A 27,356-nucleotide genomic window follows, 5' to 3' on the forward strand; every position below is an offset into this window, starting at 1 on the left:
AGTCGGATTATCCGACAACACGGTCCGATAGGACACATTCCGACAGATTCTCCGACCGTGTGTACAAGGGCTTAAAAAATGCTCCCTCCCCTCCTAAGGACAAAGGCAAAAGAAAGAAAAGCAAAAACTTTCTCCTGCGCTCTGGTGTCAAGGTCCTCAGTATGTGCTGTAGCCAGCTTCACATAGTAACGTCTATCGTCTTGCAGCCCTCCTCAGAATAATGGGTATTCAGATACTAAAAGAAACAAAACAAGAAAAGGAGGGCAACCTAGTGCATTACCACTAATAGAGCTTTATTCAATAAAACACAGCAAAATATAAACTCACAAACGAGTATTGATAGAAGGCATAATCAATAAAGCAGGGTCAACTTTCCGAACATCGACAAGCCTGGACCTGATGTCAAGTAGATCAAGCGATACCTCAAAAAATGTCTGATGCATTTCAGGGGAGAACCCCTTTCTTCAGAGGCTAAAACGGGCAATGTTCGGAAAGTTGACCCTGCTTTATTGATTATGCCTTCTATCAGTACTCGTTTGGGAGTATATATTTTGCTGTGTTTTATTGAATAAAGCTCTATTAGTGGTAATGCACTAGGTCGGTGCACCCTCCTTTTCTTTTTTGTTTCCCTCCCCCTCCTAACACCTATGCTGACTAACTTGTGAAAGAAAGATGTATATATTTACCCATTTTCAGCCTGCTCCAGTCCAGCCATGTGAGTGTGAACAACGGCTAGCAAAACCTAGAGCGGTGACCATAGGGTCTTATGGCCCATCTGTTGTACGTGTCCCCTTCTATCCCTGGCAGCCACTGCTGAGCAACACAGGGGGGCCAGAGCATGTGACAGGACCTGAGTGGTCTGAAAATAGGTTAATCAGCATAAGTGTTATGAAGAGAGGGAGAATTTTTTAAGACTAGTTAAGTTTAGCCTGTAATTCTACTTTAATGCCACACAAGCTGATGTGCAACATGACAAATGCAGATGCAGCATGATGGTGTGAATAAGCCCTTTATGCACGGATCAATTTTGCATTTCAACCATTATTTCGCAATTATTGTACAAAAACTTTCCAGCAGCAGGACAGGGCTGAAAACCTCAGCAGGGCCCTATAACCACCTCCTGCCAATGTGACCTGTACCACGCAGCAGGGAAATTTTACCTACAGCTGGGATAGGGTTCTTTTAATGGCAACCCCTGCTGCTGTTTTTTTTTTTCCATATAGACCTTGGCGCCGAGATATTCCCAGTACCAGAAGCCAGTGTGTAGGCAATGATGAGAAAGCCTGCACACTAGCATCTGCAAGTAAAGTATTTTGATTTTGCCAGCATTGCAATGTGGTCAGTGCCAGGATCGGAATCCAAATTTTTTTTTTTCACCCGATGCCCGACACACAGGCAGGCCACATGTTAAGTCAGAGTGCTTGGTCATGCCTTGGTAATGGTCAGTGAAACCACCACATTTCATTTAGAGGCCATTATAGGTTGTGGACAAACACAGACTTGATAGAAAAGGTTGTCGATAGAGCACTCAAGTTTCAGGGCTCCCTGGCTAGTCTACTACTTATCCATCAGACCATGCAAGCACGTATTAGGTTAATTTATCCTGTATTGGCAATCGCCATTAGTGTTAGTACACACAACTAAGGTTAATTGCATGTGGTGTTCGTTTCATGTGGTGTGTATTAAGAACTGTTGCTAACCAAGACTGAGTTGTAAAGGTCAAGATCACATGTCAAGACGTGAAGAGCGATATATACAGGACCTGTGTGAAGTCAGCCAGCTTCATCTTATGCTCCCAAAGGATTTGGTTTCTAGCAGCATGTTAGATTCATACTTGCTTCTGATTTATAAGTGAAGTGTGTCTGGTAAATTTCAGAGGAAATCAATATTTCTTTTCAAGTGGCTCCTCTGAGAAAATTCACAGCTTCAATTTCAACTGAAATGTTCAAGTTTCTCGTAACCTAGGAAAGTGAGCAAGGCACACACACACACACACACACACACACACACACACACACACACACACACACACTTGGGCACCAATCTGAGTTACTAACTTATTGGGTTTGGGCAGTTGCACTCATTTTCCCAAGAGCTTAGTGAATGAGGTGAAGCTGATTTAGATCATCCAGTTGTGTGCTTTATAAAGTAAAGCTTTACCACATTCATTAAGCTCTAGTGAAAATGAGTACAACTGCACTTGCAAAGTGCAGTCTTTTTGCTTAAAGGTAAATCAACCTCCATTATCTCATATAAAGTAGGAAAGAGTTACAACCCTGTCAGATTTTTACTGCTTGGTAATAGATGTAATGAGAGCAACACACCGGTGGCTGTAGAGTCCAAGATGATCTTCCTCCTCATCAGGGCTACGGCATAGAACAGCGACACATGGTTTTTTTTTTACGAAAGGCAAATCCATTTTGCACTGCAAGTGCACTTGGAAGCGCAGTCGCTCTAAATCTAAGAGGTAGATCTGAATTGACTGAAAGCTCTGCTGATTTTATCATCCAATCATGTGCAAGCTAAAATGCTGTTTTTTTATTTTCCTTGCATGTCCCCCTCGGATCTACGGCGACTTTACTTTCAAGTGCACTTTCAGTGCAAAGTAGATTTGCCTTTAGTAAATAACCTCCCATGGAGCGTTTGGAATAAATATAGTGATCTCTACAATAAGGTTTACCTAAAAAGATGTATGCTATGAAAAGGATTGTAGTTCCAAGCCATTTTACTGTATATCATAAAAAAAAGTGCTTTAATCTCCTTAGATCTCATTGTAGAATTTTTTTTTTATTTATTACACACTCTCCATGGGCTTTTCGATGACTCCCTTAACCCATTCCCTCTGACAGTATGCATATATGTGACCTCACTGGACTTTTTTCAGTCGGGACGCATATATATGTAACTCTCTGGGAGCTCACCGCACAGCTCTCACTGAGAGCCCCGGATTTCATAGTTCACCTGATCACTGTGATAGCCAATCGGACTTGGTGTCACCCTTATTCGAAAAGGGGTACCACTTGTATGTGGAAAATTATTACACGAGCGTGCCACTTAGTCACCTTTGATTATGGAATTGGCGCATGTGGCAGCATGCAATCTAAGGGCTTCCCCCAACGGCTTGTAGAATCCTGACTGTAGACGGGGGGAGAGAGCCTGCTTGAAGTGTAATAATTTGTTTGCAGTGAAGTGGAGGGATTCGCAGAATTTTCATTCTGTCCTAGCTTCACGCAGACACGGCAGTCCAAATTCCTATGGGGACTGGTGTTGTGGAGAAACCCCTCTGTGTCCACAAAGACATCCTTAACATGGGAGGGGTGGACCTCAACGACCAGTTTTTGATGCCGTACCTAACTGCCCATAAGGCCAGATGCTGGGACAAAAAAGTGTCTATTTATTTCAATTGGCTTTGCTGAACGCTTTTGTGCTATACAAAGCTTCAGGGCTGACTGGATCCTTCCTTAAATTCCAGGAAGAGCTGGTCAGATCCCTTCTGTTTCCAGATGGTGCTCTTGCCCAACTTCCCAACGCAAATGCAGTGAGCTGGCTGCATGACAACACCCGTCCCCCAGTGCTCACACACAAAGGTGAACGCAAGCATCGGTCTGGTGTCATATGTAAATAGCAATTGCACCATGCATGTGAGGTCTTACTGCGAAGGTCAGATCGAGGGCAGTAATTTTAGCAGTAGACCTCCTCTGTAGATCTAAAATAGTAACCTATAAAGGCTTTTAAAAATGTATGTAGTTTGTCGCCGCTGCACGTTTGTGCGCAATTTTAAAGCATGTCGTTTTTGGTATCCATGTACTCGGCATAAGATCATCTTTTTTTATTCCAAACATTTGGCCAATATAGTGTGTCTTAGTGCATTAAAATTCAAAAAAACAGCGTTTGAAAAATCGCTGCGCAAATACTCTGTGGAAAAAAACAATTGCAACACCCACCATTTTAATCTGTAGGGCCTTTGCTTTAAAAAAAATATGTAATGTTTGGGGGTTCAAAGTAATTTACTTTTTTAGCTATTTGCCGATAGGCATGTTGAGTCCATGATTTGTCACAATTTTCTGGAAAATTACACTTTTTTTTTTTGCACAAAGTTGTCACTAAATGATATATTGTTCAAACATGGCATGGTTATATGTGGAATTACACCCCAAAATGCATTCTGCTGCTTCTCCTGTGTACAGGGATACCATGTTGGAGTTTTTGGGAGCCTAGCTGCATACAGGACCCCGAAAACCAAATCACAGACTTCAGGATTTCGAAGTCTGTAAATTTTTTATCTTACTCCTCACTACTCATCACAGTTTTGAAGCCCATAAAAATGGCCAGATAGCACAACCCCCCCCCCCCCCCCCCCGGCACCATTTTGGAAAGTAGATACCCCAAGCTATTTGATGAGAGGTATGTTGAGTCCATGGAATATTTTATCACAAGTTTCGGGAAAATTACACTCCCCCCCACAGAGTTGTCACTAAATGATCTCTTGCTCAAATATTCCATGGACATATGTGAAATTACACCCCAAATACATTCTGCTGCTTCTCCTGTGTACAGGGATACCACGTGTGACGACTTTTTTGGAGTCTAGCCGTGTACAGCACCCTGAAAAGCCGTCAGGCTAAGGGCATAAAATGGATATTTCACTTCCTCACTACCTATCACAGTTTTGGAGGCCATGAAATGTCAAGATAGCCCAATTTTGGAAAGTAGACAACCCAAGGTAATTGCTAAGAGGCATGGTGAGTATTTTGCAGATCTCATTTATTTTTGAAAATGAGGAAAGAAAAGAAAAAAAAATGTTTTCCTTCTTTTTTCAAATTTCAAAGCTAAAAGGCCTAAAGCCTCGTACACACAGTTCGTACGACCGAGCGTCTGATTTTTGTCAAAAGCACAACTATCTGCAAATTGTCGTTTGACAAACATGAACGTAGTGACCTACTATGAGAGTATAAAGAGGAAGTTAATTTCTCGAGCGCTACCCTACTGCTAATTTTGTGTTGGTAGAAGTTTCGCGAGTGTTGATTTGCAATTTAAACATTGTTCCTGATCGATCGTTCCTCAATCAGCCATGTTATGAAATAAGAGGAGAATGTGCTATTATTATGCTCTTCAGTGGCAATACCAGCCACATGAACCCCAACAACCACGCTGGTCTGGAGATTATCGCCCCCTACCCTCCTTTCTAACTTCTATTATTTTGTGCATTTTTTTGGTAATGTTTTGTTTTGTTATATTTTCTTTGTTATTTTCTGCATGGAATGCACTTTGTTATTTTTATTTAGATGGCAGACAGCATCTCTAATTTAATTTCTGTTTTTTTCTGCACAATAAAAAAAATTGTGTAGAATAATACTTGGCTAGTTGTTTTTCTTCAAATGATAGTTTGGGAGTAAGCAGTTACATTAAAAACAACACAATGGAAAATTAACAAGAGACACCAACATATTTGTATTTTTGACCTTAAAAACTCAGGGATAATGGTGTTGTGGTAACTCTCCAAAACAAAAAAAAATAAATAAAAATCAAACAACCACCATAATATTATTATTTCTATCACTACAAAACAAATGCCTTTTAAAATACGTTTGGCATAACTACATCAGTATCACCAGCAAAGCAGCTTCATTATTATCCCATTAACCACTTCAATACCCGATACCCGGCCATAGTAAAATTACATCCTTGACATTTGGGGGGGGATATCTGAATGATGCCTGCAGCTAGAGGCATCATTCAGATAGCATTATTTGCAGCCGGCGATTCTGTGCGTGATAAGAATGATCATTGCGGCAGTTCCGCCGCTTGATCATTCTTATAGGCGACGGGAGGGGACCCTCCTCTGTGCCATTGGGGGCTGGAGAAAAAAAAAACTTCCGGTGCCTGATGAGGACGATAGAGATTTTCAGTGACCAGATGGTCACCAGTCATCTCTGACCATTGGAGGCCCGGGCGCGACGTTATGACTTCACGCCCCGGTATCTATTTACGTGGCGTAACATCATTCACATTATACAAAAGAATTGGGCTAACTTTACAGTTTGGTTATTTTTTAATTCATGAAAAATTATTGCGCAAATACCGTGTGAGATAAAAAGTTGCAATGACCGCAATTTTATTCTCTAGTGCAGTGATGGCGAACCTTGGCACCCCAGATGTTTTAGAACTACATTTTCCATGATGCTCCACTACACTGCAGAGTGCATATTCATCATGGGAAATGTAGTTCCAAAACATCTGGAGTGCCAAGGTTCGCCATCACTGCCCTAGGGTGTCTGCTAAAAAAAAAAAAAAAAAAAAAAAAAAAACATATATAATGTTTGGGTGTTCCGAGTGAGTTTCTAGTAAAAAAAATAAAAATAAAATAAATATGAAGATTTTTACATGAAGGAGAGAAGTGCCAGAATGGGCCCGGTATTGAAGTGGTTAAAGAGGATGAGAATGTGCGCTGCATTTCGACATTTCATTATTGTCACGTCACAAATGTTAATTCTAGATTACGAACGGTAGTTTACAAGACCGAACTCTTCCGGGTCGTTCCTCGATTCCGATCATGCACATTTGTACTTTCGACTTTTGAGTGACAATTTCTGTACTGACCATCCAAAAATCAGACATTGAGCTGTCATTCGTCAAAAATTTACTAGTCTGCTCATCCAGCTTTTGTCGTATGAAAAAAAAATAAAAATTCGGATGTTGATAGGAGCATACCAACGGTAAGAATTTTGGACGACAAGCCGTCGAACAATACCACCTTTCTGAAATTTGCATCGTGAGTACGGGCCTTTAGTGGTCTATTCATGATTCTATAACTTTGTAATTACTTATGATACAGAATGGATACACATTTTTAGGGGGGCAAATCTGACTTTTCTGTGATCCTAAGGTCCTCTGAGAATTTTTTTTTTTTTTAATTTGTTCATTTTTTTCATTTATTAAAAAAAAAAAAAAAAAAAAAATTCAAGTTTGATCAACAATATTTTGGTCACAAGTACAACTACCATTACTGTGAGGAACTTATACATTTTATTCTGCTAAAAATTACATTTTGTTAGAAAGCATGTTAAAAAGTTATTTACAAAAAATGAATAATTTAATTTTCCCCATAATGTATCAGTAATTTAAAGTTCTTTCTGATTTAAAATAAAACAGATATACTATAAATTACATATTTTTTTTACCGGATTCTATTTATTTATTTTTTTCTAACATATAACTGAAAATGGAGATGAAACTGTTAATAGTGCTTAAAAAGGGTGATCTACTGAAATGAATGGGTTAAATAAGAACATGCCTGGGTTAATTAAGTTAATCCCTGTGCACACAAACATTCTTCTGTGTTAGCTACAACTCTCACTCACAGATGATGTCTGTCAGGGTCGGTTCACACTGCAGCGACTTGGGATCCGACTTGTCAGCCCTCAAGTCGCTCCAAGTCATTTGACATTGGGAATTGCATTATAGTCAATGAGAGCCGTCTTAATGTACACTACTGAAGTCGCTCAGACTTCAAAAAAGGTTCCTGTACTACGTCAAGGCAACTTCTAGGCAACTTGTACCCACAGAATTCAATGACAGCCGCCTCCAAGTCGGATCTCCATCTATATTTAAGCGACTTTACAGGAAAAGAAATTAGTTTACCCAGTCAAACCCCTCCCTCCCAGAGAGCTGATTATTCTGTGATTGGCCACAGCACAAGTTGCCTGTCCTGGAGGCAACTTTAAAGACAAGTTGTAAGTTGCGCTGAAGTCGCCTCCAAATCGCCTTGCAAAGTCACGCTTTAAGTCGGGTTGCCCCTGTGTGAACTGAGCCTAAGGGAATTGAGGAGATAAGACAGCTACTGTGCTACTTTTGTTATCGTTTACAAATGTTACACTGAATGATCACAGAGTGATTCCTTCGTTTTGGATGGAGCGGGAAAAAGGGTTAGCACTGTTGCTGCCTCGGGTTCAGTTTTGAGAAATGTTATCACACTTTTTGTCCTTCGGGCAGTGTTTTTATCAGACAGGAAGTGAGGGCAAATCTGCAATATGGACAAAAACTAAAATCTTACAGGGGCCCCGGTCTTATCCTACTTTAGAGGACAGGGGGGAAAAATCCCACAGCAACACAAACTAAAATGCAAAGCTTTCTAGTAGAAAATGGAACACACTTTAGTTTTAAGTCTGTCTCTTGAAGACTTCTCTTCATTTCCATTCTGGTGAAACAATGGTCAACAGGACAGGAAGTGTGTATAATCTCTCTAAGGAAGTAAAAGCCTGACAGCAGTTTGAATCCTTCCCCACACTACCTAAAACCGCAATGTTTTTAGCTTGACATACATTTGAATATATTTTGTGTATGCTGCAGGAAGCGATGGCCATATATCTAATACATAATGATAGCATACATAGACTTAACCACATTAAAGTACATAAAACATGAATAGGTTACCTGTGTCCACTTGTGGTTGTCACTAGTGATGGCATGTATGTCGGAAACTAAAGTCTGGAAAGAAATAGAAAAGGATATATGAAAAGAAGGTACAAAGAAGAAAACCTGCTCAACAAAGGCTTATTCAAAGCGGAGCGCCAGTCCCCATAATCATTTTTTTTTTTTAAAGCTCCTCCATGATTGTCAGTGTGAGGGAATCTGACAGGTTTGTATGGGTTAGTGACTATACAATAACACTAGTCAGACATGAGAAAACACTATGTATGACCAATGTGGATTGTTCATCTTGCAGCCTCTCACATATGCTCATCAAAGTGCATTTATACAAGATGACTGCAGGCAATGACCAATCTCTCGTCCAAACATTTCTTTTGATGTGCCCACCACACATGCTAAAGATTACCATTACAGCCAGGTGCCTTAGTGCTACAAAGATCTCATGAGAATTTGGAAGCACTTTCTTTATATACTGTCATGTTGATTTTTTTCTATGCTTAAAAAACAGCATGGAACCTGTCAGTAAACATTTGCTGCCTACAGAGATCCAAATAAATGCAGTATTTTTGTTACCTCAAACTTTTTAACATTTTGTAAAACCAGTGGTCCTCAATAACTGGCTTGGCAGCCACACCTCTCCCACATCAACTCTTAGTAACCATCCATCTGAACACCTTCTAATTAGCATGTAGTCAAAGAGTGCCACCCAACACATATAAATGGAAATATTTAATTCTGGCTAAATACACAACTGAAATATAAAGAAAGCCGTTGGTTTGTATTTCTCTCCATCCAGTTTTGAAATTTACACAGCTCTGTCACACCATCCTTTTCTGCCTTGCAGGATGGGAAGCCTGATTGTTCTTTGCTGCAGTCTAGCAACACTTAAAAGTATAACTAAAGGCAAAACTTTTTAGACAAATTAGATAGATTAGAGCATGTCAGGTTTTTATTGCTGTCTGTGCTCCTGTTAAGGAGATTCTCCCTCTCTATGTGTTCTGTTTAACATTATGCTTCCGGACTCATTCACCTTACCAAGTTTAGTGTCCACCACCCATCTCTGCCAATTCCTCCACTGGCTTTCCATTGCCCTGAAATGCATGTTCTGAAATGAAATACAGTGCAACGATACAAATGGCCAGATCTACAGGATAACCCTGTGCTTTGTGCAGTTTCCCAGTTCCTCTGACTGCATTAGGCTTAATGTACACGGGATGCTGAGGCAACCTCCTTTAACCACTTGGGTACCGCGCTATTGCCGAATGACGGCATTAGCGCGGACCTAGATTTCCGGGACTACGTCTATTGACGTCGTCCCGGTTACGAGCGGCCTGCGCGCCCCCTGAGGGGCGCGCGCGGCGCGCTCTGTGATCGGCGAGTCCGTGAGACTCGCCTGATCACCGATCCGTGTAAGGGGTCGATCCCGACCCCTTATCACGTGATCAGCTGTCAGCCAATGACAGCTGATCATGTGATAGAACGGAGCCGGTAATCGGCTATTATTCCTCCTCGCGCTGACAGCGCGAGGAGAAAAAAAAAAAGCCGATCACCGGCGGCCGTGATCGGGACATCAGTCCCGATCACGGCCAGCAATGCAAGGCACCACATGCCACCTGCCAGTGCCCACCTGCCTCCCGCAGTGCCATCCTGAAGTATAACTAAAAGTAAAAGTAAGTGCCCCCCGTCTGTGCCCATAGTGCCACCCACAGTGCCACCCCACAGTGCCACCCAATCTGCCTCAAAGGTGCTGCACCCCAGTGCCGCCCATCAGTGCCCAGCAGTGCCGCCCATCAGTGCCCAGCAGTGCCGCCCATCAGTGCCCAGCAGTGCCACCTATCAGAGCCACCTATCAGTGCCACCTATCAGTGCCCATCAGTCCCATCTATCTGTGGTACCTATCAGTGCCCATCCGTGCCACCCATCCGTGCCACTTATCCGTGCCACCCATCCGTGCCATCTTATCTGTGCCCATCTTTGCCCATCAGTGCCGCCTTATCTGTGCCCATCGGTGCCGCCTTATCTGTGCCTATTAGTGCCGCCTTAACTATGCCTATCAGTGCCCACCAGTGCAGCCTATCAGTGCCCACCAATGCAGCCCATCAGTGCCCACCAATGCAGCCCATCAGTGCCCACCAATGCAGCCTATCAGTGCCGCCTAATCAGCGCACTTCAATGAAGGAGAAAAATGACCCGTTTGCAAAATTTTATAACAAACTATTAAAACATGATTTTTTTTTATTTTTTTTTTTGCATCTTTTTTTGTTTGTTTAGCAAAAAATAAAACTCCGAGCTGTAACTAAATACCACCAAAAGAAAGCTCTATTTGTGGGAAAAAAATGATAAAAATTTCATTTGGGTACAGTGTTGTATGCCCGCGCAATTGTCATTCAAAGTGCATCAGCGCTGAAAGCTGAAAATTGGTCTGGGACTGAGGGGGGTTTAAGTGCCCAGTAAGCAAGTGGTTAAATGAATTTTTTGGCAGCTTCAAACCAGCGTTTAAATATGCCTGTTTTGCTGCGTTTGCATGCCACGCTTTTCCACGTTTGCGTCTAGCAGCGTTTAAGATAATATCATAAGTCCCTCCCAAAGCCCAAAAAATATTATTTAACTATTTCAGCAATTCTGTGAGACCAGAGCGAGTAGCAGCAGCTGAGAGAGCAGCAGTGTACTTGTAGCTACCTCAATTTCGGTGCTTTTACTATGGATCCCATGATGAGCATATAGGAGGAAAAAAAAATGCTATTTTTTATATTTAAACTGCAATTGATTAGCATTTTTTTTTAAGGTATATGTAAATTTTATTTATTTTGTCTTTTTTTTATGCAAAATTTAATTGCAAATTTTTTAATATATTCAATTTTTAAATTGCAATTGATTAGAATTTGTTTCTTAAAAATAAAATAAAAAATAAAAGTGTATGTGTATTTTTTTTTATTTGTCTTTTTTATGCAAATTTTAATAGCAATTTTGTAAATATTTTTAATTAACCCTAACCAGAAACCATAACTCTAACTTGTTCTTCAAGGCGAAAACCCTAATAGGAAACACTAACCCTAACCATAAATATTATGCAACTATGTTTGATCAAGTCTGGGGGGGGGGGGGAAGCTCAATGGTGGGGTCATCTGGTTGAAATCCAACAACATATAGGTCAAATTCCAATTATACTTTGGCTAACAGCACTGATAGTGGTGTATTGGATTGGATCATGCTCATTAGGGGTATATAAATAGTCTATGAAGCATAGCAAGCAATTACAAGTTTTTTTTTTTTTTTTTTAAATTGTGTTTTTTCATGATTTGCTATAATTTTTAAGTTTCATAATGTTAAAAAATATGGCACCTGTAAAAATGCTTATAAACTAAATCGCGGCAAAAAGCTGGTACAGCATTTTGCATCAGAAACTTCGGCGTCTGAACTATTTTTTTTCCCTTCAAAGAAAAGTCTATAAAAAACACAACTGCCTAAAAACGACATTAAACAAACGTGTGTACATGTACACATAAGATAACATTGGATGAATTCAAGGGCAGCTGAAAAACAGCATCAAACTGCCTCTGAACTTCCGCTTACCAGCAGCCGTGTACATGAGGCCTTATACTGTTAGAAACCTTTCAGATTTGAATACAGTAGTACTCAGGGGAGATGCAGTGGACATACAAGATTTTTACATAATAAAAAAGGTACAAAGCAAGGGTTTAATTTTTCCATCAGCGCCATTTAATTTTAGCAGAACAACAAAATTAATAATGAGCTGATGAGACTATAACTATACGCAGTATCTCCCTGCATAACTTTTCTCCCACAGTTAAAACATTTTTTCCATGAGATCATAAAAAGGAAGAACACAGTGTGGCAAGAACATGACGTTTTAATTCCCAATGGTGGCGAAAAAAAAAATCCCTGCTAAATCAAATATTTTCTTTATAAATAACTGGCACAATTCATCCAAAACCGTTCCAGCACCAAAGAGGTCTAATGAACTGCACAAGTGAAATTTTACATTCCGAAATATATGAACTTATAGACTATCACATGGGTGAAGTGAGCGCTGATGGGAAAAATATGATTCCATTCAAACCACTTTCCTTGACAGTCATGCCTTTGCAACATTCAGGAAACAGATTATGGAGTCTCTGTTTTTAATACAAATGACTTTCACTTTGTGCCTATGGAAACGCAAAATAAAATAGAAGCTTTCAATGATCCATAAAATGAGCAATCATGCAGCAGCTAGAGATCAGCCCTTCACAGTTCATGGCTGTGCAGTGAAAGCTGACTTACCAATGGCTTCGATGTATTACCGCGGAGTCGAACAACAGATCCTTTACATTTATACTTAAACAAATAAGTGAACTTTATAAACATAAATCTCTCTATTATCTCAATTTCTCTGCAAAGGAATGAAAAATACTGCAGATCCTAGATTATTCACTGCACCAAAACAATATCTTTCATAGAAGCATTATGAATATGCCCAATTCAGAAGTCTCATTTGAGATCTGCAATATTTATCAATAACTCTCAGGCCGCGTACACACGCGGGGACTGTTCGCCCAACTTTGTCCGTCAAACAGTTTCGGCAAACAGTCCGCTCAAAATTAGCATGGACGGACATGGCCACACACGACGGACGAACAGTTTGCTGAAACCGTGCGCGATGACGTGAACGGCACGTACGACGGGACGAAAAATACGACGTCCTATACACTGCATTATAACTTTCGGCGTAAAAATCCTTTCTGAGCATGCGCGCAACTTTGTTTGACGAACAAGCCTACACACGCGGGGACTGTCCGCTGAAACAAGGTTTCAGCGGACAGTTTTTCGGAATTTCCGAAAAACCTTGTTCAGCGGACTGTTCGCTGAAACTGTCCGCTGAAAGCCCACACACGAGCGGACTGTCCGCTGAAACTTGGTTTCAGCGGACAGTTTCAGCGAACAGTCCCCGCGTGTGTACGCGGCCTCAGAGAACAAGGAGGAGGCATTGAAGAATTATGCTATATGTATTGTAAACAAATCTCAGTGTAAAAAAGAAAGTTATCCAGAAAACAATTGAATTGCACCTCTAACTTTACAAATCATTAAAGAATCTTTAAAGTGGTTGTAAACCCTTACAAACCACTTTGACCTACAGGTAAGCCTAGATTAAGGCTTACCTGTAGGTCCAAGAAATATCTCCTAAACCTATACGGTTTAGGAGATATTTGCCTGAAGACAGGCACCGCTGTCTACGGCGCATGCGCCGTAGACAGCGACGCGCAGGCGCACTGAGCGCGGCATTTCCAACAATGGATCTGCCGCGCGTGTCGGCTCGCGTGCGCATGCGCGAGAGTGACGTCATCGCGGCTCCGCCAAATGACAGCGGCGGAGGTGCGAGACGCCACCAGCAAGATGGATGCGGCGGACTACAGGGGACAGCGGCGACTTCGCTGGCTCCTGTGTCAGGTAAGTGACACATAATGGGCTACTATGCGATGCATAGTAGTCCATTATGCTTTGCCTTTGCAGGGAATGAAAGAGGAAGTAAACTCATCAGGGTTTACTTCCTCTTTAACATATGCTCAATGACCTCTGTAGCTGCTGAAAACTGTGGAGCAATTCATCTTCAACCTTCACAATAGATGCAGTAAAATTGCTCATGTCCAGTGTCAGTACTTCTTCTGCTCTACCTTCTTCCTGTGCACCTACTCTGCGTTTACATACAAGACTTTGGGGAAACCAGAGTGAGGTCAGTGGGGGCAAAAAATGATGTGGTGTCAATGGCAGCAAACAATCTTCACAGCTTGGTGGTGAGCGAGAGTAAAGAATGCCCCAGGGTATGGTGGTTAGTGGACGTAATAAATCAAATCGGTAGGAGAAGAAATAGTGCCCCATTATTCGTGTCAGTGGAGGAAATAGTGCTTTATTGTTGGTGTCAGTGAAAGGAGTAGAGCCCCATCATTTGTATGGGAGGAGTAGCACCCCATTCTTTATGTCAGTGGGAGTAATCAGCGCACCATTGTTGGTATCAGTGGAAGGACCAGTGCTTTAAAGTTGGCATCACTAAGAAGTGTGTTAGTGGAAGGAACAGTATCCCATTGTTGATGTCAAAAGGGAGAAATAGTGCTCTGTCAAGAGTATTAAATGGGAGGAATAAGTGGTGTCCGTGGGAGGTATTGTGTCAGAGAAGGAATTGTGCTCCAATTAAAGGCCCCATTCCAAGAGAGGATTTTTGTTTCCCCCACAGTTATACAAAAAAATAATAATTTAAAGTCTAACCATTTCATGTTCATGATCTAACCACAGTTCTACTGTATGGCCTCATGCACACTGGGCATAACTACAATTCTGCTTATACAGGAATTTGGTGTTTTTTTTTTCTTTCAGCCTGTAAAAGCAACTCTATATAAGCCTCCATCCATGCACATTTGGACGTTTACAGGCATGTGTAGAGGAGCGTTTACAGACTGGAAATAAATAAAATCACACAAAGCGTTTTTGAGAGGAGCTTTGGGGGTCGGGAAAAAAAGCTTGATTTTTCTAAATGTGGCATTTAGGTACATCAAGCATTTTTAGGTGTACACTTTTTCCAGTGTTTCGGGAAAAATACATCTGAACGCATGTACAGTATGCTCCATAGGAGCACTTCTTCATGCTGTTATTTTTCTGCCCGCAGTTCTGGGATTTTTTTCTGCTGCCTAGCGTGGATGGACCCTAAAACACCTCTCTCCACATATCTTTACTTCTAAGGGTCCTTTCACACGGGGCGGATCAGTTCTGATCCGCCCCGTGGATGTCCGTTTGCTCAGCGGGGATCACTCCGCCGATCCCCGCTGAGCAGGGAGATGACAGGTCTGTCTCCGCACACTGTGCAGGGACGGACCTGTCACAGCGCCGCTCTCCCCTATGGGAGATCGGATGACGACGGACCGCAGTGCCCGTCGTCATCCGATCCGATCCGCAGACGGATGGAAAAATAGCTTTTTCCTCCGTCACACTTTTTCGGATCGGAGCGGGTCGGATGTCAGCGGACATGTCACCGCTGACATCCGACGCTCCATAGAGCTCTATGGAGCACCCGTTCAGGTCCGCCTGAAAAACTGACAGGCGGGCCTGAACGGGACGTTAGTGTGAAAGGGGCCTAACACTGCACAAGTTGACCAAAACTACCAGCTCAAACCCCAGCAAAGCATGATCCAACAGCAGAAGGAAAAAATTCCTTCCTGATCCCCCAAGACACAATCAGATATCCCCTGGATCAACATTACCTACAAATATTAGTATCCAGTTATATTATGTACATTTAGGAAACAATCCATGGCTTTGGAAAACCATCTACTGAGCTGGATAGAACCAGCTCTTGAGGGAGACTATTCCACAGCTCTTACTATGAAGACACCACCCTGTATTTGGAGGTTAAATCTCTTTTCCTCCAGATGATCGTGTACAGTTTTACCTTGAAAAGCATCTAATCATTTATTTAGCCAATGCCAACAAGAGGTGGTTCTGAGTTTTCATAGGTCACATAATACTTTATAAACAAGGCCGTTGAGACTTTGCATACCACATATGAATAGCATCCATGCAGAAGTCACTTTTTGATTCAGCACATATTGCACAGATCGTGTTAAAGAATGTTAGAGCAACAGTATGCATACTTGGATGCAAAAATTCTGATATGTTCCAAAGCTGAAACGCCCCATCAAGATCTTCCAACATTTATCAGTCACTATGTCTTACCATCAATTTTCTCTTATCCTCAGCCACAGTGAGACTGATAAATCTGGCTTTGTTGACAACTACTGTAGATAGGGATTTGTCAGCGCATGCTGGGTGAAAAATTAGTGTTGCGCTATAAAGTTAAATATGTAGGCCACGTGCGCCTTCCATGAATATACAATTTGTAAAAAAACCTAGGAGGTGGCCAGTGAAGCATCGAAGACTCATTATCTCTCTCACCTGCATTGTTGGCCGTAAAAGAACATGTCTAGTTTGATAAGTTGGTGATTTTAAATTGCCAGACTGACGATAGTCCCGAATTTCAGCGATGACACAGCCACAGTGGAAGATATTCACCTGAACATTATAGAAATGCAAGATGTTTTAACTTATGAGAGCAAAAGAGTTTCATCCACAAAACAAAGCAGTGACGTTAAACATTATTAAGCGATATACAGTAAATCACTAACAAGAAAAGGGTTGATGATCTTCATATTATCAAAACAGTATTTTCATAAGGGAAATCACCAATGGCAGCCTTCTTATTTCTCACAACAGGTTTCTTTTCATATGATACTAATGGCCTTATATTTTACACACCTGAGACTTTTCTAGAAGGTCTACTAAAATGGGAGGCAACTCCTCGGCATCCAGATACTCCAAGAGCTCTCCTTCTTCATAAGGCAATCGGATGGTTTCGGAGTCTGGATAAAAAATAAAAAAAAAACATTTTTGATAGACAATCTAAAACAGACTTAACATCCAAAGCCCCGAGACTGGTGCTGGGCGCCTCCATCTTAAATGTGAGGTCAAGTGACAGGTAATTCCCTTCACTTGTCCAACAACAGTTACATAAATAGGTATATGTAGGAAGGTGATGAAAGATGCAGAGGAGGTGTTTTGATATAGACAGTAGACAAGGGAATTGACTATTTCAGAAGTAGTCAGATTTTGTAGCAAATTAAAAAAAGCGCATTGATGTGAAGAAGAAAAAAAAAACGTGTTATTTCTGTGCTTAACCTGTAATTTTTAAAGTTGGCAAGCCAAGATCTCTTTAAACTTTGATATGCAACGGTTTACTCAAAAGTAACCTTTTACCACATTTCATGTCAAAATGATTTTTTACACCTTTATAGCACATACAATGCCTTAATTTGCCAACTGGTTAAAAAAAAAAAAAAAAAAAAAAAAATTTCATACCAATAGAGCTTTCTTTTGGTGGTATTTAATCAACACTGGGATTTTTATTTTTTTGCGAGATAAGTGAAAAAATGGCGAAAATCTTGAAAAAAAAAAACAAAAAACAAAAACACCTTTTTTTTTAGTTTCTATGATAGAATTTTGCAAATAAGTAATTTTTGTTCATAAATTCGGGCCAAAATTTATACTGCTACATGTCAAGCTATGGTGCAAATCATTGAAAATTGATCACCTATCAATGGCCTATCTCATTTCTTGAGGCTCTGAAATGTCATGAAAGTACAAATACCCCCCCAAATGACCCCTTTTTGAAAGGTAGGCAGTCCAAGGTATTTAGTAAGAGGCATGGTGAGTTTTTTGAAGTTGTAATTTTTTGCACAATTCTTGGGAAAAAATAAGAATTTTTGTTTTGTTTTTTACAAAATTGTCATAACAACAAGTTATTTCTCACACACACACTATATGTATACTTCCAATTACATCCCAAAATACATTTTGAAACTCCTCCCGAGTATGGCGATACCACGTGTGGGACTTTTACAAAGCCTGGCCACACAGAGAGGTCCAACATGCAGGGAGCACCGTCAGGGGATCTAGGAGCATAAATGACACCTCCAATTTTCTAACAACCCATTACATTTGTGAAGGTCCTGGAGCACCAGGGCAATGGAATTACCCCCAAAAATTACCCCATTTTGGAAAGCAAACACTCCAACGTGTATTCTATGAGGCATGGGCTGCAAATAGGTACTCGGTTACTCCGATGGGCTGGTGACGGTTACTCGGGTACTCAGATGGGCTGGCGACGGGTGAGGACAGGTCCTCTTTATTGGGGGGGGGGGTAATCAGTGTGTGTTGGTGTGTACACTAAGCGGTAACAAGATGTTACCGCAATCTCCTTCTCACACACGATCGGTGTGTGAGGAGGAGAACCCGGTATCAGCTTGTTACCACGGTTTATCGACATTCTGGGACCGGCTGTGATTGGACACAGCCGGTCACGTGGTAAAGAGCCAATTTCACTGGCTCTTTACTGCGATGATCGGGGTTGGGCTGTGTCAGGGTGACAAGCCGCATCCCTGATCGATGGGGCGTGCACGAGCACCGTGAATGTACAGTGGTGTGAAAAAGTGTTTGCCCCCTTCCTCATTTCCTGTTCCTTTGCATGTTTGTCACACTTAAGTGTTTCGGAACATCAAACCAATTTAAACAATAGTCAAGGACAACACAAGTAAACACAAAATGCAATTTGTAAATGAAGGTGTTTATTATTAAAGGTGAAAAAAAATCCAAACCATCATGGCCCTGTGTGAAAAAGTGATTGCCCCCTAAACCTAATAACTGGTTGGGCCACCCTTAGCAGCAACAACTGCAACCAAGCGTTTGCGATAACGTGCAATGAGGCTTTTACAGCGTCCTGGAGGAATTTTGGCCCACTCATCTTTGCAGAATTGTCCTAATTCAGTTACATTAGAGGGTTTTCGAGCATGAACGGCCTTTTTAAGGTCATACCACAACATCTCAATAGGATTCAGGTCAGGACTTCGGCTAGGCCACTCCAAAGTCTTCATTTTGTTTTTCTTCAGCCATTCGGTGGTGGACTTGCTGGTGTGTTTAGGATCATTGTCCTGCTGCAGAACCCAAGTTCGTTTCAGCTTGAGTACACGAACAGATGGTCGGACATTCTCCTTCAGGATCTCTTGGTAGACAGCAGAATTCATAGTTCCTTTTATCACGGCAAGTCTTCCAGGTCCTGAAGCAGCAAAACAGCCCCAGACCATCACACTACCACCACCATATTTTACTGTTGGTATAATGTTCTTTTTATGAAATGCAGTGTTCCTTCTACGCCAGATATACTTGGACACACACCTTCCAAAGAGTTCCACTTTTGTCTCATCGGTCCACAGAATGTTGTCCCAAAAGTCTTGGGGATCATCAAGATGTGTTGTGGAGAAATTGAGACGAGCTTTGATGTTCTTTTTGCTCAGCAGTGGTTTTCTCCTTGGAACTCTGCCATGCAGGCCATTTTTGCCCAGTCTTTTCCTGATGGTGGAGGCATGAACACTGACCTTAACTGAGGCAAGTGAGGCCTGCAGTTCCTTGGACGTTGTTGTGGGGTCTTTTGTGACCTCTTGGATGAGTCGTCGCTGCGCTCTTGGGGTAATTTTGGGCGGCCGGCCACTCCTGGGAAGGTTCACCACTGTTCCATGTCTTCGCCATTTGTGGATAATGGCTCTAACTGTGGTTCGCTGGATTCCCAAAGCTTTGGAAATGGCTTTATAACCCTTTCCAGACTGATAGATCTCAATTACTTTCTCTCTCAATTGTTCCTGAATTTCTTTGGGTCTCGACATGATGTGTAGCTTTTAAGGATCTTCTGGTGGACCTTACTGTGTCAAGCAGCTCCTATTTAAGTGATGCCTTGATTGTGAACAGGTGTGGCAATAATCAGGCCTGGGTGTGGCTAGAGAAATTGAACTCAGGTGTGGACAACCACAGTTATAGTATGTTTTAACAAGGGGGGCAATCACTTTTTCACACAGGGCCATGATGGTTTGTATTTTTTTTTCACCTTTAATAATAAACACCTTCATTTACAAATTGCATTTTGTGTTTACTTGTGTTGTCCTTGACTATTGTTTAAATTGGTTTGATGTTCCGAAACACTTAAGTGTGACAAACATGCAAAGGAACAGGAAATGAGGAAGGGGGCAAACACTTTTTCACACCACTGTAGACAGTACATGTGACCGGCTGTGATTGGACACGGCCGGTCACGTGGATCGGTGATGCCGATCACACGGATAGGGGATGGGCTGTGTCTGAGGGACACAGCTCATCCCCCACTTTTGCTGCACTGCGGGCCCTCGGCGAAATACAGAGGACGTCATAGGACGAGATCCCATCTGTGGGCGTCATTTGACTATGGCCCGGTATTGAAGTGGTTAATGTATTTTGTAGTTAATGCAATTTAATTCTTATTATTTATCCCCAATTCAGGGATCCCAAAACATATTTTGGTATTGGCACATATGTTGCTGCTCTATGGTTGCACAATGTGTGCTTTTTACATTCTAAGATTTTAGTCGTCTTTTTTGGCGCTTCCTGGCACACTTCTAGGTGCCTACATTTCATACATACTACCAGAAATAAAAGGAGGTTACGTTAAAGGTAACAAAAACATTTTACGGGAATGTAGGGGGTCTAGTCAGCAGCAAAGCAAAGTGGTCGAAGAATGTTATGTGGATTAGACTGACCCCACACAGGGATTAATATCTACCAGAGTGTTTTCTCTCTAATCCAATTATAAACAGCCCTTCACACATCATGGTAGTTGGTCATAGCCATCACTATAGATAGCCAAGTTCATTAAGAATGGGCCTATTACAGCTGAGAGATGTGTTGAAGTGATTGTAAAGTCAAGTTTTTTTCTTATAAAAATAAACACATTATACTTACTGGAAGAGGGACCCAAGAAGAGGAGGAGCCAGGCTGCTCTGTGCAAATCCACTGCACAGAGCAGCCTGGCTCTTCCTCCTCCTCCTCTTCTCGGGTCCCTCTTCTGTGCTCCTGGCCTCTCTCTTATGTTCAGTGCCTCCACAGCAAGCAGCTTGTTATGGGGGCACCCAAGCCAAGTCACAGCTCCCCGTGTCCATTCAGTTACGGAGCCCCGACCCGGCTCTGCTCGCTCTCTCCCCTGATAGACAGCAGTGAGAGGCAATTGCGCGGCTGCTGTGTCTCAGCCAAACAGGAGGAAGAATCTCAGACGACTGACATACTCGTGGACATCGCTGGACAGGGAGGGACCTCAGGTAGTTGTCAGTAGGGCTCCTGCACACAAAAGGCCTTTTATCTTAATGTATAAAATGCATTAAGATAAAAAAAAAAAACCTTCTGCCTTTACAACCCCTTTAAAGAGGAAGTAAACCCTGATGAGTTTACTTCCTCTTTAATTTCCTGCAAAGGTAAAGCATTATGGACTACTATGCATCGCGCATGCCCTGTAGACAGCGGTGCCTGTCTTTCGGCAAATAGCTCCTAAACCGTGTAGGTTTAGGAGATATTTCTTGGACCTACAGGTAAGCCTTTATCTAGGCTTACCTGTAGGTCAAAGTGTGTTGTAAGGGTTTACAACCACTTTAAGTAGCCCAAATCATCTATGCCTGGCCAGCTTAACTATCACCTAAGTTTATTTTGTTAAAGCGGAACTTCACTGCATCTGAGGAAAACAAATCAAAAAGGGCCATTTAATTCATTTTTAATATTTAAACCAAACTCCCTCATCCATCCATGTCTGCTTTATTTTGTTGAGAAATCACTTTGAAAAACAGCCCCCCCCCCCCCCCCCCATCATTTCTGGTTATGGGCATCTCGAGTAAAGGCAGATGATTCATATAGTATTTACTGCCTGGAATCCATCTACCCTCAACTCAAAAAAACAGTTTAGTCAAAGATGATTGAGAGTGAAATTACACTTTAAGTTTTCCTCTTTAGTGGTTAGATGACACAGCTCTTTAAAGGGTAAGTTCACCTTTACAGAAAAGGGTCCTGCTGACCTGGACCACAGCAATATCCTGTTCTAAGCCGTGGTATATCCGTGCCAGGAGTCCAGTGCTTAGAAATCCCCTGAGCTCAATGTCCAAAACATACCTCGTCAGGAGAGGGACCTGTGGAGAATTCTAATTGGTCAGCGCCATCACATGGTCAGCGCCGATGAATCAGTAGCTGCATAACCCGTCCTGTCAGCTATGGAGAAGATGCGTGGATGCCAAGGGGATTTCTAAGCCCCGGACTCCCCACGCGGATATACTGCGGCTTAGAACCGGAGTTTGCCGTGGTCCAGGTCCAGGTCCGGGGGGGGGGGTGAACTTAAAGGTGAACTTACACTTAAAATGCAACGATGCATTTGTCTCAGGACTATGAAAAAATTTAAGTTTTCCATTGAAGAATTACAAAGTATAAAACACTTCCACTAAAAAGGTAATAAAGCAACTTTGTAGAATGCTCATATTCCTAACTGTAGGTGTTCATACCACATGCACCTTTTGTGGTGTTTGAAGGTTGAAATTGGGAAACACGTACTAATAGAAGCTGCAATATCCTAGTAAAAAGAAAACCTTTACCTGATCCATTCTTGCCTCGAAGCATCAGCGAGTAGCCGTCATTTCCAGGATATAGATTGACCACCAAACAGGACAGGGTCTCTTGCATTACCAGCTTTTCTAGAAGATTCACATTTCGTCTTAGCTTCTGTGAAAGAAAAGATCATGTAACCATTGTAAAATTTTGCATTTACTTTCCAGAATTAGATGCCCAGATAAGCAGAACCCTAAGGATCACATAATCCTGGGACTGTCCTTATTGAGGTTATATAACCAAATCAGCTTATTCCGGCCCTCATCCCTCTACAGACAACAATCTGATTTACAGAAACTAAACGGTCTGCAAAAAAATATGTTTTGTTCCTGCAGCTATACGAATATGCTATACCTATGCTATAATCAACTACCATACTTTGCTAATCATTTTGCCATATTTTCTAACAAGTAACATGAGATGTAAAAAAATAAAAACAGACAACTGAATTCTGAGAATTGGGTTAAATGCATTCCAACAGGTCAAGGATTTCATACAGGTAAAAGACTTCAAATATACTATAGTCATATCTGAAACCAAAGGACATCTGACTCCATGGAAAATGTAAAAACAAATATAAAAACTCTGCATTATGACTATTAAAGGCTAAGTCCACCCCAACACTAAAATTGCTACATCTACAAAAATCAGCCAAGCAGATGCGCTCCATTTCACAACAAACCTTTTTTGTGTCTGTGAAATTAAAGGACAAGTCCACCCTTTACAGGGCGAGATAGGTTACTTGTTAGATCGTGGATGTCTGTAGATGTAGCGATTTTAGTGTTAGGGTGGACTTATCCTTTAATTACACAGACACAAAAAAAGGTTTGTTGTGAAATGGAGCGCATCTGCTTGGCTGATTTCTTTAGCTTGCAATCATCAGCAAATGACTAATGCCCCGTACACACGAGCGGATTTTCATCCAACCATCCAAGTTTTTTCCGACGGAACTCCGCTCAAGCTTGGCTTGCATACACATGATAACACAAAAGCTCTCTGAACGATCGACTGGCAAAAACGCTGTGACGTACAACACTATGACGAGCCGAGAAAATGAAGTTCAATGCTACCGAGCATGTGTCGAATTGTTTCCGAGCGTGCGTAGGAATTTTGCGCGTCCGAATTTGTGCAGACGATCTGAACTTTTTCCGACCCAAAAAATTGAGAACCTGCTCTCAGCCCCCATTCCCACCTATGAAAATTAGATGTGGCTTACAGCGCATCCAATTCGCAGGACATTTTAAAATACATTCATTTGAATGCATCTGGTTCACATATGTGCGTTGCATTTGCACTGCGCATTGCACAAAAAACATGTGCATTTTCTGGGCATTGCGGTGCGAATTACAAGCCATTATCTTGTATGGGAACGCATCTGATTCGCAGATGCATTCCGTTCGGAACACAAATTCTCTCCTTCTCCTCACTACACCTCCCCCCTCTCCCTGCTCACTGATCCACAACTAAAACGCAGAGGAACCTCTGAACAACTGATTTTTATCCTTGCATTGAAACAGGACCTTCAATTCGCAAAGCACATGTGTGAACCCTTAGCTCAATCTTTGGCTGGCCGAAATTCGACCAGCAATCGTCCAATGGAGCATACACACGGTCATATTTTCCGACCAAAAGCTCTAATCAGACTTTTGCTGGCAGAATTTCTGATCGGGTGTACGGGGCATAAGCATAGAGAGGGAGTTTGGGTGAGACACCTTTTAATTGCAGCTGAATTTCTTCTCTAAAACACCTCTAAACAGTGACACTTTAAGTCAGGGGCAGGCAACTCTTCAGAGGTAGCTGTACCTGAGAAAAACAAAAAATCAAAGATCCCCGTGGTTCGCCACTCTTTTTATAAAGAAGCCAACCAGCAAGGCCTATCTAAATAGGAAAGCTTAGGAAAATAGGAAAAAGGTCACTGTATAACCCCCCCCCCCGAAGCAAGGTTTAAGATGCTTCAGTTATGAATGACCACAGTGAGTGTGATAAAATCTGTGATAAAAAACAAAACAAAAAAAACCCAAACACACTCGATTCACGATTCGAATCAAGTTTATGGACACCGCGCCATGGCCTAGTCTGTGAGGCCGGATGCTGCAGACTAGGCCGAAGCTGCACCCTCATCTAAAAACTCCTGCCTGCAGCTCCCCAGGACCGGCGCTCGCACCGCGCTGGTCCTGGGAGCTGCAGGCAGGATTTTTTTAGGCGAGACCGCAGCTTCGGCATCCGGCCTCGTGGACTAGGCCGAAGCCGCGGCCTCACCTAAAACCTTTCAACTCGATTCAAGATTTAAATACATTTTTCCCCAGCCCTACATGCAGGGGAGTTTAGAGATGGGAAAAAGAACAACAGATGCCCCTAACGCCTGGTTTACCCCTATGCAGTTTGCTTTTGATCCTTTCCTGCAGTGCTTTTTGATGCTTTTTGATGCTCACATGATTTTATTGCTCATTTTTGGCCAATTTGTTGTAGGGCAAATTAAAAAATGCAAAACGTGTCTACTTTTCTGTAGCATCTCCACTGAAGTCTATTGAAACAAAAAAGCACGGTTTTGCGTTTAAAAATAAAAAAAGTCCCTGACGCTTTCCAAAAGCGCAGCGGCTGACAAAAGCATAGATGTGAACAAAAAGCACCAAAAAAAACGCATTGGTTTAAAAGCAGCTGAAAAAGCGTCCAGTGAGTAGGAGGACTAAATTGTGTCAAATTTGAATACAATCTTATATATAACTTTTTTTGATGGAGCCATATACCGTATGCCTAGTCTGAAACATCTGAAATAGTGATAGATTAGCTTTAACCAGATCCTGACCTCTTAAGCTCCATACACACCATCAGTTTTTCTGCTGATTTTTGTCTTCAGATTTACCAAAACCATGTAGTGCAAGGCCCTGCCTGATTGCATACACATGAAACTCCTAAGGTTAGACCTCATATTATATGGTTTTGGTAAATCTGAAGGAAAAACTCAGCAGAAAAACTAAGTGTGTATGGGGCTTTAGAGTTAACCTTTAACCAGAACCTAAGCATTAATCCTAAACCTCAGGTGAGAAATTAAACCAATCACCATGATAAATTACGACACTAGCGCTGGAAATACTATCAGCTTAAAAACGTGATGCAATAAAAGCATTGGCACCTCTTTACAAAGAGCCTAATGAACTGTCCTTAAAAAAAAAAAAAAAAAAAGTGTCGAAATCTATGTGTCAAAATTACACAATCTAATAGAACTACATTCCAAAATTTCCTACTATGCATTTAGCTATGTCATATGTAAAAACAATAATTGATTTTTCCGTGCTGCAAACATCTACAGCGAGCCCGTGCCACAAGTAGTAAAAAAAAAAAAAAAAAAAATGAGTCGGGGACCACCTGTGGCCGTTTGGAGCCATGAGGTCACTGCATGTCTACAAAGACTACTAAATGGTTCCATATGTGCTCCACTACACTCACCAGCACTACATGGGAGAGAATAAAATAAATGCCTAAATATTAAATAAATGAATACTGGGAAGCAGCGGGGGTAATAGTTTCCAGCCAAAAAACGTCTGTACGAGAATGAGCTGGAGGTTAACCTGACACTGAGAAAAGATGAAATCATATTTAAAACATTAGCGGTAGATCATGCAGCAAACTCAGCACAGGGATGTTTCCAGTCTTCTAAACTAGACTCGGGGAAAGAGCTCTCTAACAGAAACAATACCGACACCTTGCACCAGTCGGCATAATAAGGGGAAACTATGCTTTCAATAACAGAGAGATGACTTCTTCTCTATTTTAAACTCATTACGGGGTCTGTTTTGTTTAACACGTTACCAAAGAGAACTGTTTCATTTCAATTTTTCAAATCCACCAAGTCTGGGGATGACAGCCAAGCGTACCTTAACTTCCGGTTCCTTTTCACATTCTTCTATGTACAAGTCATACAGCTTATGGAACACCGATTTCCTACAAAAGAAATGAATATAGGCTGTAAGGACAATTTGCAGATGTCTGTGTTCTTTTAAACACATATTGTATGCCTTGCTTTGTACTTGACATTAGACATTCCAGGCTGTTTACTATACTATTAACTGGTTTATGTATTGGGCCATTTCTAAATATCCCAGGTGAAAGGTCAATAACTTCACATTAAACAGGAATGTTTGGTAAAACAATACCTTGGTGAACATGTTAGGTGTTCTACAAATCTAAAGCCTGGTACACACTATGTTGTCGTCAAATCCAGTGGGCTGTACTAAAAAAAAAAAACGACAGATCGCTGTACTAACACAAGAAATGTTACTGCAGCAATCTCCATTGCTGTGCTATTGTGTTCTGAATGAACTGGAAGCGAGAGGAGTTAGCAAATTTGAGCTAAGTGCTCCATTCCACAACCCTGGCCTGGTGGTTGTGGGGGGGTGAAGGTGGGCGATCCGAATTTGGAAGCCCCTTGGTCCCAGCCTTACTCATTCACCAAAAAATGTCAAAAGTAAAAAGAAAGAAAAAAAAAAAAAAAAAAAAAAAGAGTTTATAACAAGTCCATTATTAAAATAAAAATTGTCACTCACAATGAATGTCACCTGCCAGCATTCACAATACAAAAATAAAAAACACCTGCGAAACACATCCTCCCCCCCCCCCACCATTTAACACTTGCATTTTTTTGCCATGGGGTCTACTTCAAACCCAATCGAGACCCAAAGGATTTGGTATGGGTTGGAGGGGACCCGCATGCCTTTTATTAATGTCGGCTCTAGAATTGACATTCTACACCTCCACTGAAGGCAGGGATAACTACGTGTTAGGATGCCAGCAGGTGCCGGCACCTTCCCTGCTGACAGCAGGGATGAGTTACTGCCCGTTAGGATGTCACAATATGCAAAAATCGCACAGAAAAATGCATGTAGATG

General features: G+C 41.7%; 1 protein-coding gene across 8 annotated transcripts in view; it reads right to left on the reverse strand.

Annotated features, from left to right (window-relative positions):
• Window positions 1-27,356, reverse strand: part of SUPT20H (SPT20 homolog, SAGA complex component) — a 155,709-nt gene that overhangs the window by 92,312 nt on the left and 36,041 nt on the right. For all 8 annotated transcript variants that reach the window (XM_077484157.1, XM_077484162.1, XM_077484159.1 and 5 more), the window contains exons 5-9: window positions 26,346-26,412; window positions 22,458-22,584; window positions 16,732-16,835; window positions 16,372-16,488; window positions 8,434-8,487 (exon numbers count right to left, since the gene is read on the reverse strand). In XM_077484157.1, the coding sequence (XP_077340283.1) occupies window positions 8,434-8,487; window positions 16,372-16,488; window positions 16,732-16,835; window positions 22,458-22,584; window positions 26,346-26,412 (469 nt within the window). The remainder of the gene's footprint in view (window positions 1-8,433; window positions 8,488-16,371; window positions 16,489-16,731; window positions 16,836-22,457; window positions 22,585-26,345; window positions 26,413-27,356) is intronic.

The sequence above is a fragment of the Lithobates pipiens genome, unplaced genomic scaffold (assembly GCF_037356315.1).
Source record: "Lithobates pipiens isolate NorthernLeopardFrog02 unplaced genomic scaffold, aLitPip1_a1.2 Scaffold_16, whole genome shotgun sequence".
NCBI lineage: Eukaryota > Metazoa > Chordata > Amphibia > Anura > Ranidae > Lithobates > Lithobates pipiens.